The sequence below is a fragment of the Antechinus flavipes genome, chromosome 5 (assembly GCF_016432865.1).
Source record: "Antechinus flavipes isolate AdamAnt ecotype Samford, QLD, Australia chromosome 5, AdamAnt_v2, whole genome shotgun sequence".
Taxonomy (NCBI): domain Eukaryota; kingdom Metazoa; phylum Chordata; class Mammalia; order Dasyuromorphia; family Dasyuridae; genus Antechinus; species Antechinus flavipes.
The window spans coordinates 274,038,622-274,053,542 of NC_067402.1; the positions used below are offsets into that span (position 1 = coordinate 274,038,622).

The 14,921-nt window shown below is 36.7% G+C and overlaps 1 protein-coding gene across 1 annotated transcript in view; it reads left to right on the forward strand.

Moving 5' to 3' along the window:
• ACTR6 (actin related protein 6) overlaps nt 1-14,762 on the forward strand; it is a 30,459-nt gene extending 15,697 nt beyond the window's left edge. Inside the window, exons 9-11 of the mRNA XM_052001666.1 lie at nt 1,895-2,066; nt 9,701-9,839; nt 14,148-14,762. Of these exons, the coding sequence (XP_051857626.1) occupies nt 1,895-2,066; nt 9,701-9,839; nt 14,148-14,277 (441 nt within the window). The 3' untranslated portion in view covers nt 14,278-14,762. The remainder of the gene's footprint in view (nt 1-1,894; nt 2,067-9,700; nt 9,840-14,147) is intronic.
• The last annotated feature ends 159 nt before the right edge of the window (nt 14,763-14,921 follow it).

Genomic DNA, 14,921 nt, shown 5'->3' on the forward strand with positions numbered 1-14,921 from the left:
TGGCTGAACCTGTTCATTGTTCCATTGAGAGTTCGTTAGTGTCCCTGTTCTTCCTTCATCTTCTCTAGCAGTTGTCATTTCTGATACGTAAGGTCCCTCAACGTGGTTTTAATTTGCTTTTCTGTGATCAATTGTAATTTAGAGCGTTTTTTTTTTTCATAACTTTAGATAACTTTGATTTCCTCTTCTGGAAATTAGTTGCCTGTTTGTGTCCTTTGACCATTCATCACTTGAGGAATGGCTCTTATTTTTACAAATTTGACTCCGTTTTATAAAGGCTTTTATTAGAGAAACTTGCTCTAAATATTTTTGGATATAATTCCATTATTTATTGTATCTTTTAAGCAAAATTTCTTTGATTATATCTGCTAATTAGATCTTTTCTTGCATTTCCTTTGTCTGAGGTCACAATCACTAATCCTGCTTTTTTTTAACTTCAGCTGAAGCATAATAGATTCTGCTCCAACATTTTTTTAAATGTGTATGTCTTTCTGTTTGAAATGTCTCTCGTAAACAGCATATGCTTTCTCATCCATTCTGTTATCCCTCTTTTATATGAGAGTTAATCCCACTCACACTCAGTTATGATTACTGTGCATTTCCCTTCATCCTTCTGAAATAATCATATTTCAAACCTTCAACTCGGTTAACATGAAAGCCACTAAATTTTGTGTAATGCTGACTATGGCTTCACACTATTTGAATTGCTTCTGGCCACATTTTTTTCTTTGACTGGGAGCTCTGGAATTTGGTGGTAAAATTCCTGGGACTTTTAATTTTGAGGTTTTTTTCAGGTGATGATCAATGTATTCCTTCATATTCTGGATCCAAAATATTGAGCAATTTTCCTTGATAATTTCTTGAAATGATGTCTAAGTCTCCTTGTTTGATTGTAGCTTTTGAGTAGTCCAGTAATTTTTAGATTCTCTTTGATGTATTTTCTAGATCAGTAATTTTTCTAACATATATTTCATATTTTTCATATTCATATTCAAAATATTTCATATTTTTCATTCTTTTGATTTTGTTTTATTGTTTCTTGATGTCTTAAGGAATCAGAGCTTTTAGGTTTCTAATTCTAATTTCTGAGGTATTACTTTCTTTATTGAGCTTTTGTGTTTCCTTTTCCATTAAGCTAGTCCTGTTTTTTTAAGATGTTATTTTCTTCAATTTATTTTTGTGCCTCTTTTGCCTATTAAATTCTTTCATAATTTTTTTGAATCACTCTCATTTCTTTTCCTAATTTTTTCTCTACCATTCTCTCTATAACTCTTCCACGAATTTTTATTGGGTTTATTGGGTTTGTGTACAATTAGCATTTTTCTTTTTGAATTTGGTTATAAATGTTTTCATGTTTGTATCTTGGGCTTCCCTATTCTTTTAAAGTAAAATCCACTTAACCTAGATTGATAAAATCTTAGATGCATTGAAGTTTGAAAGTATAATTTGTCTGTGAGAAATTTGCTTTGAAAATAGGTAATATGGGGCATATAGGTGGCGCAGTGGATAGAGCACCAGCCCTGAAGTCAGGAAGACCTGAGTTCAAATGTGCTCTCAGACACTTAACACTTTCTAGCTGTGTGACCCTGGACAAGTCACTTAACCCCAATTGCCTCAGCAAAAAAAAAAAAAAAAAGAAAAGAAAGAAAAAAAGAAAAGAAAATAGATAATAAAATCCAAGTAGATGCTGCTTTACTCAGTTTGTTAAACTTTTTTAGTAGCTGTGGATTAGAGTTTTCTTTTTGAACTAATTATTGTTATGGGCATCTAAAGATAGATTATGCTTCCAGGTTTTATGAACCTTCTTATCTAATAGTATCATTGCTGTTTATGTTAATAATATATGAATTAAGTAATCTCAATTTCTTTTAATTTCTTTTTCTTTTTTTTTTAGCCAAGGGAAGAGATGGTATTAAGTGGAAAGTATAAGTCTGGGGAACAAATTCTTCGTTTGGCAAATGAGAGATTTGCTGTTCCAGAAATACTTTTTAATCCTTCTGATATAGGCATTCAAGAAATGGGAATTCCTGAAGCTATTGTCTATTCCATTCAGAATCTGCCTGAAGGTACAGTTATAATTATATAGGTGTTCTGATCTGTAGCTGTAGATTGAAAGTTTAAATATTTGTGCTTCCTGTACGTGCCCTTGACCCACCAAATATTGAACAGTAATAGTATAATTACATGCTCTTACAATTGTAAGAGTTATGGAAAGAGCATCTTACTTTAACATATTCTAATTGATAAAAATCTAACTACAAAGACAAAGAAAAAAGAGAAAAAAGAAAATAAAGTAACAATTATGAGCTATTTTGCCTAGCTATATGCCAGCAAATCTGACAATCTTAATTAAAATGGACGAACATTTACAAAAAATATAAGTTGCCTATGTTAATAAAGAGGAAATATATTAAATAGCCCCATTTTAGAAAAGAAATAGAAGAGCCATCAAAGAACTCCTTAGGAAAAAGTCTTCCCATGTCCTGCTCTCTCTGATTTCCCCTGAGATATTTATAGAGATACTCACCCAACTGTATGGCAGCTCTTCCATCATCAAAATTTAATTGTTGAAACCTAGACCATTTCTTTAAATATTTTTGTATTTGTGGGATACTGAGGATCATATTAATCTTGAGTATTACCACAATGAATGTTATTAGTCTGATATACAGTGAAATTTGAATTTCAAACAAAATTTTTTGTTTTACATTGTTATAACTCTTTTTAAAGATAATAGTCTTCTAGACATCTGGGGAGAAGGAGTGGATAATTACTGTAGAGTTATCATCAAAAATACTAACTGCTATTAACAGAAGTATAGTGTTCAAATATGAATAAAATAGAGCCATTTCCTCCTCATCCCCAATAAGGGAAATATAGATGAGATCAGTTTTCTTTCATTCCTTGTTATTAATCAGAATCTATAAAATGTTTTCTTAGATTAGAGATAATATAAAAATCTGCTCTTATTCTTATCCTTACTTTGCCTGAAGTGTGGGAACCAACTTAACACCCTGGATACTTTAGAATCAGCTGGAGTCAGGATAAGCAAAAATCCTTGGTTGAAATGAGAGGAATGGGCATAGGAATCTCCTCTTCCTCACTCCGCCAGGAGTCATACTCGCTTGTCTTACTCTACCCTCTAATCCCTCTTCCAAATCTCTCTATATACTTACAGATCAAGCCAGCACAGAATAGTGGGGCGGGCCATTTTCCAAGCATATGCTAATAGAGTATTGTCCAATAAGTAATTAGCCTTAAGTGCTTAGCTGTCCAAATGCATCTGATCGGTTTCAGCCCTTTAACATCTTTTGTTTTAGAATACAGGTGGTCACACCATCCCTGACTTCTCAGGGAGGTGAGAACCCCCAAAGGAAGGTGATCACGCCCTCCCTGACTTCTCAGGAAAGGAGGTGAAAACACTGAAAAGGAGGTGATCACGCCCCTCTCTCCCTTCCCAACTTCTCAGGAAGGGAAGTGAAAGCACTAAAAAGGAGATGATCATGCCCTCCCTGACATCTCAGGAAGAGAGATGAAAAGCACCAAAGGGAAGTGGGGATTGCTAGTGGGTTTCTTGACTGAAGGGTCTTAATTAGAAACAGATATGCACAAATCCATCAGCATGAGAGGTGTTACACAAGCACAAAGCAATAACACACTATTAGTGATGATTCTCCCCACAGCCAGTGCAGGCTCAATGTGGTGTAACAAACATGAATTGTACATGCAAGTAGAGCTATAACAAACAATAGGAATCAACATGGTGTTGTAAAAGATTTCCAGAAGTCCTCGAAGGAAGGTGTGTAAACAACAGTCACACATACGCCTTCTTCAGCCACCAAGAGATAGTCCAAAACTAATCTATTGTCCATTGTCCAAAACTAATCTATTGTCCATTGCTTCACGTGTCAGGGGATCCAATGATCCCCGCAAGTTTTTGAAGTCCTGCAACAGTCTTTTTATATGTTAGGGAATCCAATGATTCCTGCAGATTTTGAAATCCTGCAAGTCTCATCATTTCTCAGAAAATCCAATGATTCCTGAGGGCTTTCAAGTTCTACAACAGTCTTACCATGTCTCAGAGAATCCAATGATTCATGAGGGTTTTGAAGTCCAACAATTTTTGACGTCCATCAGTCAAACGCCATAACTGCCATACTCATTCAGTGGTGGGCACAGTCAGCAATGGAACCACCCAATGTTTCTTGAGTCTTCTCCTTTGTTTCAAGGATCTGCTCCGAATCTCTCTGATGGACAAGGTGAATACGGCTCGTTGGCACCCATCTGATTCCTTCTCCATCTGTAGAGATACAAGCAAACTGTCTCCCCCAAGCAGTTAACCTATCTGGTCCCTTCCATTCACCACTTTCTGGGTTGCTCCACATCACCTGGTGATTATCTAAAGATAGTGGAGCTGCTTGCATTGGACACTGCCCTTCCGGTGGGTTATAAAACCTGTCTGCCAGAGCCAATGCATCTTTGTCAAAAATCAAGAAGTTAATAGTGTAAAGGGCTAGATTTAGAAGTTCTCTAGGGTTACCTGTAGCTCCCCCTTTCTTTTATTTTTGGAGGAGTGTCTTAATGTTTTTGTTTATCCTCTCTACTATTTCCTTGTCCTTGAAGATTAAAGGGTATGCCAGTGGTGTGTAAAATCTTATACTGTGCACAAAAAGTGTGTAAAATGTTTAGAAGCATATGCAGGTCCATTGTCTTGTTTTTATTGCTTGTGGCACACTCATAATTGCAGTTGCTTGAATAAGGAACTCAGTGACCACTCGGGCTGTCTCTTTTGCTGCTGGTATTGCAAAAGTGAATCCTGAAAAGGTGTCTACCACAACGTGGATAAAAGACAGGTGACCAAAAGATTTATAATGGGTCACATCCATTTGCCAAATTTCATTGGGTCTCAAACTACGAGGCAGTGTAGGAGCATGGAAAGGAAAGCAAGCTGTACAGGCTTTTACTATGCTCCTTGCTTCTCTTGTTATTCCAGATTGTAAACATAAAGCTCGAGCAGCCTGATGGTATTTAAAATGAGATTCTTGAGCTTTTTAAAATAAAGGAGTATTGGCCAAAATAGTTAGAAGGCTATCTGCCTTTGAATTACCATCAAAAATAGGACCTGGAAGTCCACTATGAGAGTGGACATGCAAGATATAAATCTTATCTGGATTCTTTCTCACTTGCTCTTGAAGTTCCTTAAAGAGCTGATATATATTAGAAGCTGCAGATTGTATTTGGGCTGTGGCAATTCTTTGTACCACACCTATTATATTTATATCTTCTGGATAATAAGTAAGAGCTAGAATGATTGCATAAATTCATTCTGCTGAGTGGACTGAAAAGGAGTTCTGACTACTCTCTTTATAGTTAAGTCATGAGAGTATACAGCGCAAATATTATGTTGGATGAAAGATAATTGGTCCTTTAAGAGGAATTTTAGAAACCTTTTCTTTAAAAATCTACCGCCAATTATGTAATAGTCTGGTTATTTTTAATAGAAACCCGTGTGTAAAATTTGGAGCCATGGCTAATAAAATTTGCCACTCGGGGATGGTTTTGCAGTATACTAATGTATGCTGTATTTGTGTGTTAGTATAAAAGATATATTTCTTGTCAGGTCTTATCACAGATAATTGTACTGCTCGCTTAATGGCCTTTAATAAAATTCTAGCCACAAGCACTGGGTAAGGAGTAAGGCTTTGTTCTGGTTGTGCTAGGAGGTTCACCCACTCTATCACACTGTCTCCTTGATGAAAGACAGCTTTGGGTGCCTCTTGTGTAGCAAAAACGAATATTTCCAAGGGTTTTTGAGTGACTCTTTCAACCACATTGGATAAAGTCAGTTCACCTTCTCTCAAAGACTCTTGAGTTTCTTTTGTAAGCTGGCGTGGTGAGTTTAAAGCACTGTCTCCCCTTAAAATGTCATATAATGGTTGCAATTGATAGGTAGTCAAGCCTAACACTGGACGCATCCATTGGATATCTCCTATCAGTTTCTGAAAGTCATTTAAGGTATTTAGCTTCTCTGTTCTTAAGGAAAGTTTTTGTACTATAAGCACCTAAGGGTATACTTCATATCCTAAATATTGAAAAGGATCATGTCTTTGAATTTTTCCTAGAGCCATGTGCAATTGTAGTTCCTTAGTGTTTCCATGGTCTTTTGTAGACATACTTCTAACATTTGTTCCTCAGGTGCAGGTCCCCAATATATCATCCATGTAATGTAATAACATTACTTTTGGAAATGCTTTTCTTACTGGAGTAAGCACCAGCAACATACATTTGATACATAGTAGGGCTGTTTTTCATTCCCTGTGGCAAAACTGTCCATTCATATCTTTTATAAGGCTCAGCTAAGTTAACGCTAGGCACTGAAAAGGCAAATCTTTTCATATCCTCCTTATCTAGAGGGATAGAATAGAAATAATCCTTAGTGTCTATAACCCAAAAAGGCCATTCTCTAGGCAGTTGAGTAGGAAGTCCAGGCTGAAGAGTTCCCATAGTTTCCATCTGTTCATTTACCTTTCTTAAATCAGTCAACATCCTCCATTTTCCAGATTTCTCTCTTACAATAAATACTGGGGAATTCCAAGGACTTAGAGAAGGCTGTAAGTGTCCTTGGTCAAGTTGCTCCTGTACTATATCTAATAAGGCCTGAATTTTATCGCTACCTAAGGGCCACTGTTCTATCCACACTGGTGTATCAGTTTTCCATCAGATAGGAACAGGTGAAAGTTTTAACAGGCCTTCAATAGCAGCCCTGCCTAAAAACCGAAGTACTCATTTTTAACCCTAATTGCTGTAAAACGTCTCTTCCCCACAGATTGATGGGGATTTTTTCAATTATAAAAAGAGTAAAAACTCCTGTTTTGCCTTCAAAAATCCATCTCATAGGGGCAGCATTAACTTCAGCTGCTATTGATCCTCCTACGTCAGACATATAGGTGTCTGCCTTAATTTTTGGCCAGTGATTAGGTCAGTTGGCACCTCTAATGACTACGATCTGCACCAGTGTCTACCAATCCTTCTAATGGTTTGCCATTTATATAGATAGTGAGCATAGGTCGGTCAGCTGTTACAGCTGTTGTCCAGTATATTCCTGGATTTTATTGCTTGGAGTCAGAATCTGGGCGACTATCACCAGATAGCTTATTAGGAGTCTGTATCAGTAAACCTGCTGCTACTACGTCTCCTGGTTGATAAGTCACACATTGTCTACCTATTTTAGTGACTGGGATATTATCTACACATTCCCTAGTTTTCCACATTACTATATGGATGAGCACTGTTTTCTAAGTGCTCTCAGAAGGTGAAATGGTCAAGCCTACTGTGCCTAGAGGTAAGGGATCCATAGGCTGGAGAGGAACAGATTTCACCTCTCCAGGGGTTATCTCAGTTGTCCCAGCTGCAAATCACTCTATTCTCCCTAATTGTAATGCCTTTCTCCCATCAGGTTGCTTCCTGGCTGATTGACTGTGTTGTCCCTTTCTCCCATCAAATGGCTTCCTGGCTGATTGGTCATGTCTGGGTACTGGACTTCTATGCATTCTCTGGTTGTAGCTTTGGCTGCCATCATGCCCCAAGTATTTTTTGCCTGGGGCCCTGGAGCTGGGCCCCTCATCCCATTTCCCTGAATCAGTCTAACATGTAGACTGATGCCCAGGGGAAGCCTGTGTTGCATTTTGGACATGGGGTTATGGGCTCTTGTTCTCCCACTCTGTTTTCTCAATCTGTCTCTATGCCAACATTGAGCTTTCAGATGCCCTACTTTACCACATTGAAAGCATTGACAAGTATCCCTGGAAGTCCATTGCTAGAAGGGACCTTGTCTTCCCATGTTGGGATCTTGGGAAGTTTGCCTCATAGCCTGGGTATAAAAGGCATTTGTGCCCACTGCAGCACAGCGTCTTATGATCTCATCATCTAAAGGAGTTTCCTTGCATAGTCCTAGTATAATTCTTCTGCAAACCTCAGTAGCATTTTCTTTAGCAAGTTGCCTTATGAAAATGTTTGTTACTGCATTTTCATCATTAGTTCGTATAATAGCTGTCTGCAAACATCTCACAAAATCAGCACAGGGTTCATTTATTTCCTTGTGCAATTTTTGTGAAGGCCTCACCCTTGTCGTTTTTATTGTGGAGAGAAGCCCATGCTTTGATAGCAGCAACAGCAATTTGCTCATATGCTGCTATGGGGTATTTATACTGAAATGTCTGCATAAGAACCTACACTGTTAGTTGGTCACAGGTGATTGGAGGATTAACTACACTTTGACTATTTTGTTGAGCTTGTATCTGACAGAGCTCACCATATTCAGAAAGCCACAACAAGTTTTGTCCAGGTTCTAAGGATGTCCTTGCTATAGATTTCCAGTCAGTAGGGGTTAAGACTTCATAAGCCAAATTCTGTAGTAACATCTTAACGTAACCTGATATAACCCCATAAAGAGTGCATTTTTCAATTCTTTGAGGATTTCTATATCAAAAGGAGTGTATCTTCTACTTTCTTGACCTGAAGAGTTAAACTGTTGAATCACAGGATACATTTCTAGTTTCACCTCAGACATATCCTTCCCTTACTCTATGGCTTTAAGTACTGTCTTTTGCAATCTAGTCATAGGAGGGGGTGATTGCTGGTGAGGAGGTGCTGATGGTATCACTGCCCCTCCATCCTGGAAAGTGGAGTTGATGGGGGCATGTCAATTTTCTGCTTTGTAGGCAAGGTTGAAGCTGACTGGTGAGAGGGAAAATCACCACACCCTTGAACCTCACTTAACTCATCATGTCCTCTGGCAACATGGTCATTAAACTGTTCTTTGTCTTCCTCTTTTTCCTCACCTGGCTGTTCTGAAAACTTTTCTTTTTTCTATAACTTGCAGGATTTTTTTTAAGGCCAATTGTATTATGTTGTATATATAGAATGTTTCTTTGGAAATTGAATCGGAACCATTATCATAATAATATTCACATAGTTGATCTCCCACAAGTTTCCAATTATCTGCCCTTATCTCTTCTTCATTGAAGAACCAAGGGGATGTACATTCTAAAGTATCCAGGAATCCATTAGTCTCCTCCCAAGTCATAATTAAACCCTATTTCTTTATCAATTGGAGTATGCTTCCTGCAAATCTCCTTTGGGATGGGGTTGGAGGTGGGGATGGGGGACAATCTTTTCCTAATATCTGCCCCATTTCAGCTAGAAAAGGTTACTAGTTTAGTCCTTAACAAATAAGTTTCCTGTTTGTCTATTAAAATACTCTCCCAATTTCCTGGTCACTGGGGACTTCAGTGAAAGTAGGGTCCTTGGTCCACATGTTGGACGCCAATTGTGGGGACTGAGTTAACACTCTGGATACTTTAGAATCAGCCGGAGTCAGGATAATCAAAAATCCTTGGTCTTTATTCTTGGTCGAAATGAGAGGAATGGACACAAGAATCTCCTCTTCCTCACTCTGCCAGGAGTCACACTCGCTTGTCTTACTCCACCCTCTAATCCCTCCTCTAAATCTCTCTATACACTAATAGATCAAGCCAGCACAGAGCAGTGGGGTGGGCCATTTTCCATGCATATGCTAATAGAGTATTGTCCAATAAGTAATTAGCCTTAAGTGCTCAGCTGTCTAAGTGCATCTGCTCAGTTTCAGCCCATTACACTGAAGCTAAATTTTTATTAATACTCTACCTTTTTTCTTCACAAGAAATGCAGCCCCATTTCTTCAAGAATATTGTTTTGACTGGAGGAAACACCCTCTTTCCAGGATTCAGGGATCGAGTTTACTCAGAGGTTCGATGTCTCACTCCAACAGATTATGATGTTTCTGTCGTGCTTCCTGAAAAGTAAGTGTGAGTTTCTGATGGGAGTGATACTAGTCCTGGAGTTCTTTTTATTGATGGTAGTGGTTTGGGGGACACATTTACAGATTCATCCTTTTCAGAAATCAGCCATAATCCTTAAGAATAATTTTTAAAAAACCCCCACACATTCTTAAATCTTTAGTACAAAACTGTATTATATTGGTTATTGTTTACATTTTACACATGTCAGTTTTTTCAAATATAGCTCAGAGTACAAGCCATTGATTTTTTCCTTTTTAATTTTTTCTCAGTTATATGTAAAAACAATTTTAACATCATTTATGAACAATATACCATACTATTTTTATCTCATTTTTTACTGAAATTGGAAGAGGTAAAATGAATAGTACATCCTCCACTAATAAGTGGCTGATATGAGATTTGGTCCTCATTCTTCTTCATTCTGAGTCCAGAACCCTATTCATTATGCCATATTGTCTTTCTCTGGGTTATTTTAGAATTGTTTTTTCTCAATTACATATAAAAAAAATTCATTTAAAAAAATTTTGAGTTCCAAATTCTCTTCCTTTCTTTGTCCTCCTTTCTCCTTGACAAGGCACACAGGTTGTTATAGATTATATATGTGCAGTCAAGCAAACCATTTCCTTATTGCCATATTGGAAAAGGAAAGCAAAAAAAACCCCAAGATAAAATAAAGTTAAAAAAAATATGCTTTCATCTGCATTTAGACTCCATCATTTCTTTCACATAGTTGATCTCCCACAAGTTTCCAATTATCTGCCCTTATGTCTTCTTCCTTGAAGAAGCGAGGGGACGTACATTCTAAAGTATCCAGGAATCCATCAGTCTCCTCCCAAGTCATAATTAAACCCTATTTCTTTATCAGTTGGAGTATGCTTTCTGCAGGTCTCCTTTGGGATAGGGTTGGAGGTGGGGATGGGGGACAATCTTTTCCTAATATCTGCCCCATTTCAGCTAGAAAAGGTTACTAGTTTAGTCCTTAACAAATAAGTTTCCTGTTTGTCTATTAAAATAGTGGATAGCATTTTTCATTAGAAGTTCTTTGTAATATATCATTGTATTGCTGAGAATCATTCACAATTGCTTGATCATTATATATGATTGCTGTTAATTGTATACAATTTTCTTTTGGTTCTGCTCACTTTGTATCAGTCCATGTAAAAGTGTTCCCAGGTTTTTTTTGAAAGCATCCTGCTTATTTCTTCTAGCACAATAATCATCTACAACAATCATATACCACAACTTATTTGGTTATTCCCCAATTGATGCTCCCCCCCCCCCCATTTCCAATTTTTTGCTACCACAAAATGAGCTGCTACAAAATTTTTGTATATATAGCTTTTTCTTTGCTCTCTTTGGGATACATATCAATGAATGGTACCAGTGGATCAAAGGATATCAGTTTTATAGCCCTTTGGACATAATTCCAAATTATTCTCCAGAATGGTTGGATCAGTTCACAATTCTACTATCCATGTTATTGGCATCCCACTTTTTACACATCCCCTCTAACATTTGTCATTTTCCTTTTTTCTCATATCAGTCAATCTAATGGATGTGAGGTATTATAATTTGCTTTAATTTGAATTTCTCTAATCAGTATTTAAAGCATTTTTTTTTAAATGACTTGATAACTTTTTCTTCTTCTGAAAACTGCTTCTTTATGTTCTTTGACCATTTATCAGTGAGAAATGACTTATATTTTTATAAATTTGACTCAGTTCTTTTTTTAAGGCTTTAAAACTGCATATCTTTTAATATAGACATTCATATACACCTAAATTATCTGACTGAACCTTGTATATTCTTAAATATGATTCTTGAGCATTTTTATATTATATTATAGAGGGCCCATGATTGAACAGTGAATAAGCATCAAACAGTGCTGTGCCCACATCGACCAGATGGCCTCCAATAATTGGAGAGCCCTAACCCCATTTGGGGATGATCAAAATCAGGTCTTTGAATATGTTGTGTAAGTTCCTATTGCATTTATTGTCTCAAGACAGTTTTATTTTGACTTACTGTCTTCAATTTAGATCGATTTAAGTTTTACCACTCAGTAAGTTTTAAGTCTTGTTAAGATGTTGTTTAGATTTTATATTTTTACATATTGCTTAATTTTATGTGAGGGTTTTTTTTTTTTTTTTGGCAAAGTAACAGCATTACAAATACTTTCTGACTTGCATTAATTTTTTTGGACCAGCTCTATGATGTCGTTGTTAAAGGGAATTTCTAGCAAAGAAACCCTTCTATCCATGTAGATTGGCCCCTGTTTTGCAGCTGAGAGAGTCCTAGAAGTGGCATGGGCCGTGGAAAAGTTAAAGACCTTGCCCAGAGTCACAAAGTAGGTATGAGATAGAAGCCATTCTTTGGTGTCTTCCTAATGCGAAGGCCTGCTATCTGCTCTATGGCTGCATTACTATTCTTGTTAAAAATGATTTCTGTATTACAGACAGGAATTGAAAGGATTGTGTGACTTGGGAGGTGATTGATCAGGAAGTCTCTAGTCAGTCAGTTTTTGCTACTTCCCTGGGGCAGTTTTTTTTTTTTTTAAACCCTGCGGAGGTAGATTGATGCTATTTCTACATCCACTCCAAACTTTCATAGGGCGTCCTTTGTGACTACGCTGTATGCAAGCTTGGGTTAAGGAATTGGGTTGCAAGAATTCTGTCTTCTGGTAGGGAGAGGGTAAGTCAGTCCTGGGATTCTCACTTAGCCTGGAGGCATCAGAGGCACAGCAGGAACCCAAATGTTCCTGACTTCTAGATTGGCTCTCTAGCCAGGAATGTTCATCTGTTTTCTGGTTTAATTTTAATTAAAGTTTGTTAAAATTTAACTCAAATGTTGTCATTTATGTTCTTTTTTAAAAAAGATTTTAATAGTATTTCATTTTTTCAAATACAGGCAAAGATAGTTTTCAACATTCACCTTTGCAAAACTTTGCGTTCCAAATTTTTATCCATCCCCTTCTCCCTTCCCCAAGTCAGCAAGCCAATCTGATATGGGTTAAAACATGAGCAGTTCTTCTAAACATATTGCCATATTGAACATGCTGCACAAGAAAAATCAGATCAAAAGAGGGAAAAAAAAACATGAGAGGGGAAAATATCAGGCAAATAGCAACAAAAAAGGTGAAAATTCTATGCTTTGATCCATGTTCAGTATGCATAGTTCTTGTAGATGGCACTTTCCATCACAAGTCTACTGAAATTGTCTTGAATCACGTCATTGTTGAAAAGAGCCAAGTCTATCACAGTTGATCAAATACATAATCTTGTTGCTGTGTACAGTCACCTGATTCTGCTCACTTCATTTAGCATCAGTTCATATAAGTCTCTCCAGTCTCTATAAAATCATCCCGCTGATCATTTCTTATAGAATAATATTCCATAACATTCATATACCGTAACTTATTCAGCCATTCTCCAACTGATGGACATCCACTCAGTTTCCAGTTTCTTGCCATTACAAAAAGGGCTTTTACAAACATTTTTGGACATACTGGTCCCTTTCCCTCCTTTAAGATCTCTTTGGGATGTAAGCCCAGTAGTAACACTGCTGGATCAAAGGGTAAGCACAATATGATAACTCTTTGGGCACAGTTCCATATTGCTCTCCAGAAAGGTTGGATCCATTCACAATTCACCAACAATGTATTAATGTCCCAGCTCTCCCACATCCCCTCCAACATCTGTTAGTCTTTTTCTGTCATCTTAGCCAATCTCGGAGTTGTAAGGTGGTACTTCAAGAGTTAATTTGTATTTCTCTAATCAATAGTGATTTAGAGCAATTTTTTTGTGTGACTAGAAATGGTTTTATTTATTTATATTCTTTTATGAAGGATAATATCATTACACATGGGAGAGGGGTGAGTGTTGACCCAAACAGCAGAACACTGATATGATTACCCTTTGTGTCTTGGATCTCAATTGAAAACAGCCTTTCTAGAGGAGGTATTATTGGGGGAGATTCTGGCAATGTTATTAGTATTTGTATTTAGTCACAACTACAACTACTTTCTTTCCATTATCTTTGAACCTTTCAGACTCTAGGCTGCAGGTACAGGGTAAAGAAAGGCAAGACTTACCAGATGGTGTTGTTGAATACTCAGTACCTTAGTCTCAAAATGAAAGCACAAAGACCTCGTCTTTATGTTTGTCCTCAGAATGTGTTCCTGGTTTAGGTTATTCAGCTTCTCAAGAAAGATATCAGTATTTCCTTTTCAGTACCATTTGTTTCATAGTTGGATAGAGATTGCTAGTAGCTTTTGCAACTTCATCTTGGTTCATTTATTTTTATTTTCAGTCCAATTACTTATTCCTGGGAAGGTGGAAAGCTGATATCAGAGAATGATGATTTTGAAGATATGGTGGTAACAAGAGAAGATTATGAAGAAAATGGACATTGCATATGTGAAGAGAAATTTGATATCTAAAGAACATTCCTGAATGGATTTCTTTATGCAGCTCTTTTTAAAGAAGTTAATGAGCACTATTGTAGTTTTTCATCTTGGAAAGTATCTTGAGTTGATTGACATACTTTGTGTTAGCGCTTTGGAAAGCTTAGCTTCAGTGACTCATACCATAAATGCTAAGTACAGAGGGATGTATGTACTTTTATTGTACACTTATTTAGGAGCGAGGCTTCTGTCAGGGCTTGCACTATCTTTTAGGGCAGGTTACTTTTCATTGATGAATGAAAGACTAAATGCATTTAAAGTTTTATTCTTTTTAGTTAAAAGAACAGATTTAATCTTTGATAGTTCATTTTATTTTTGCATATGTTATTGGAAATGAAATTTTTGACTTCATTTAGTTTTCATATTCTTTTATATATTGTATATGTATATATGATGGGAATGATAATTTAAAGTGTTCTAATTTTTATTTAGAGCATATTTAATAAATTGCCTTTAGTGTATGGTTTCTGTTTCTGTTCAATTTGTATTATTTTAAAAAAGTTTTATTTCACTCATTCCACAAAACACTGTTGTTCATATTACTTTTGAATGAAAAGAATTAATGTCAGTTTGTCAAGATTATGAAATTTAGGAGGCTCTGCATTGGTCCATGGCTGGAT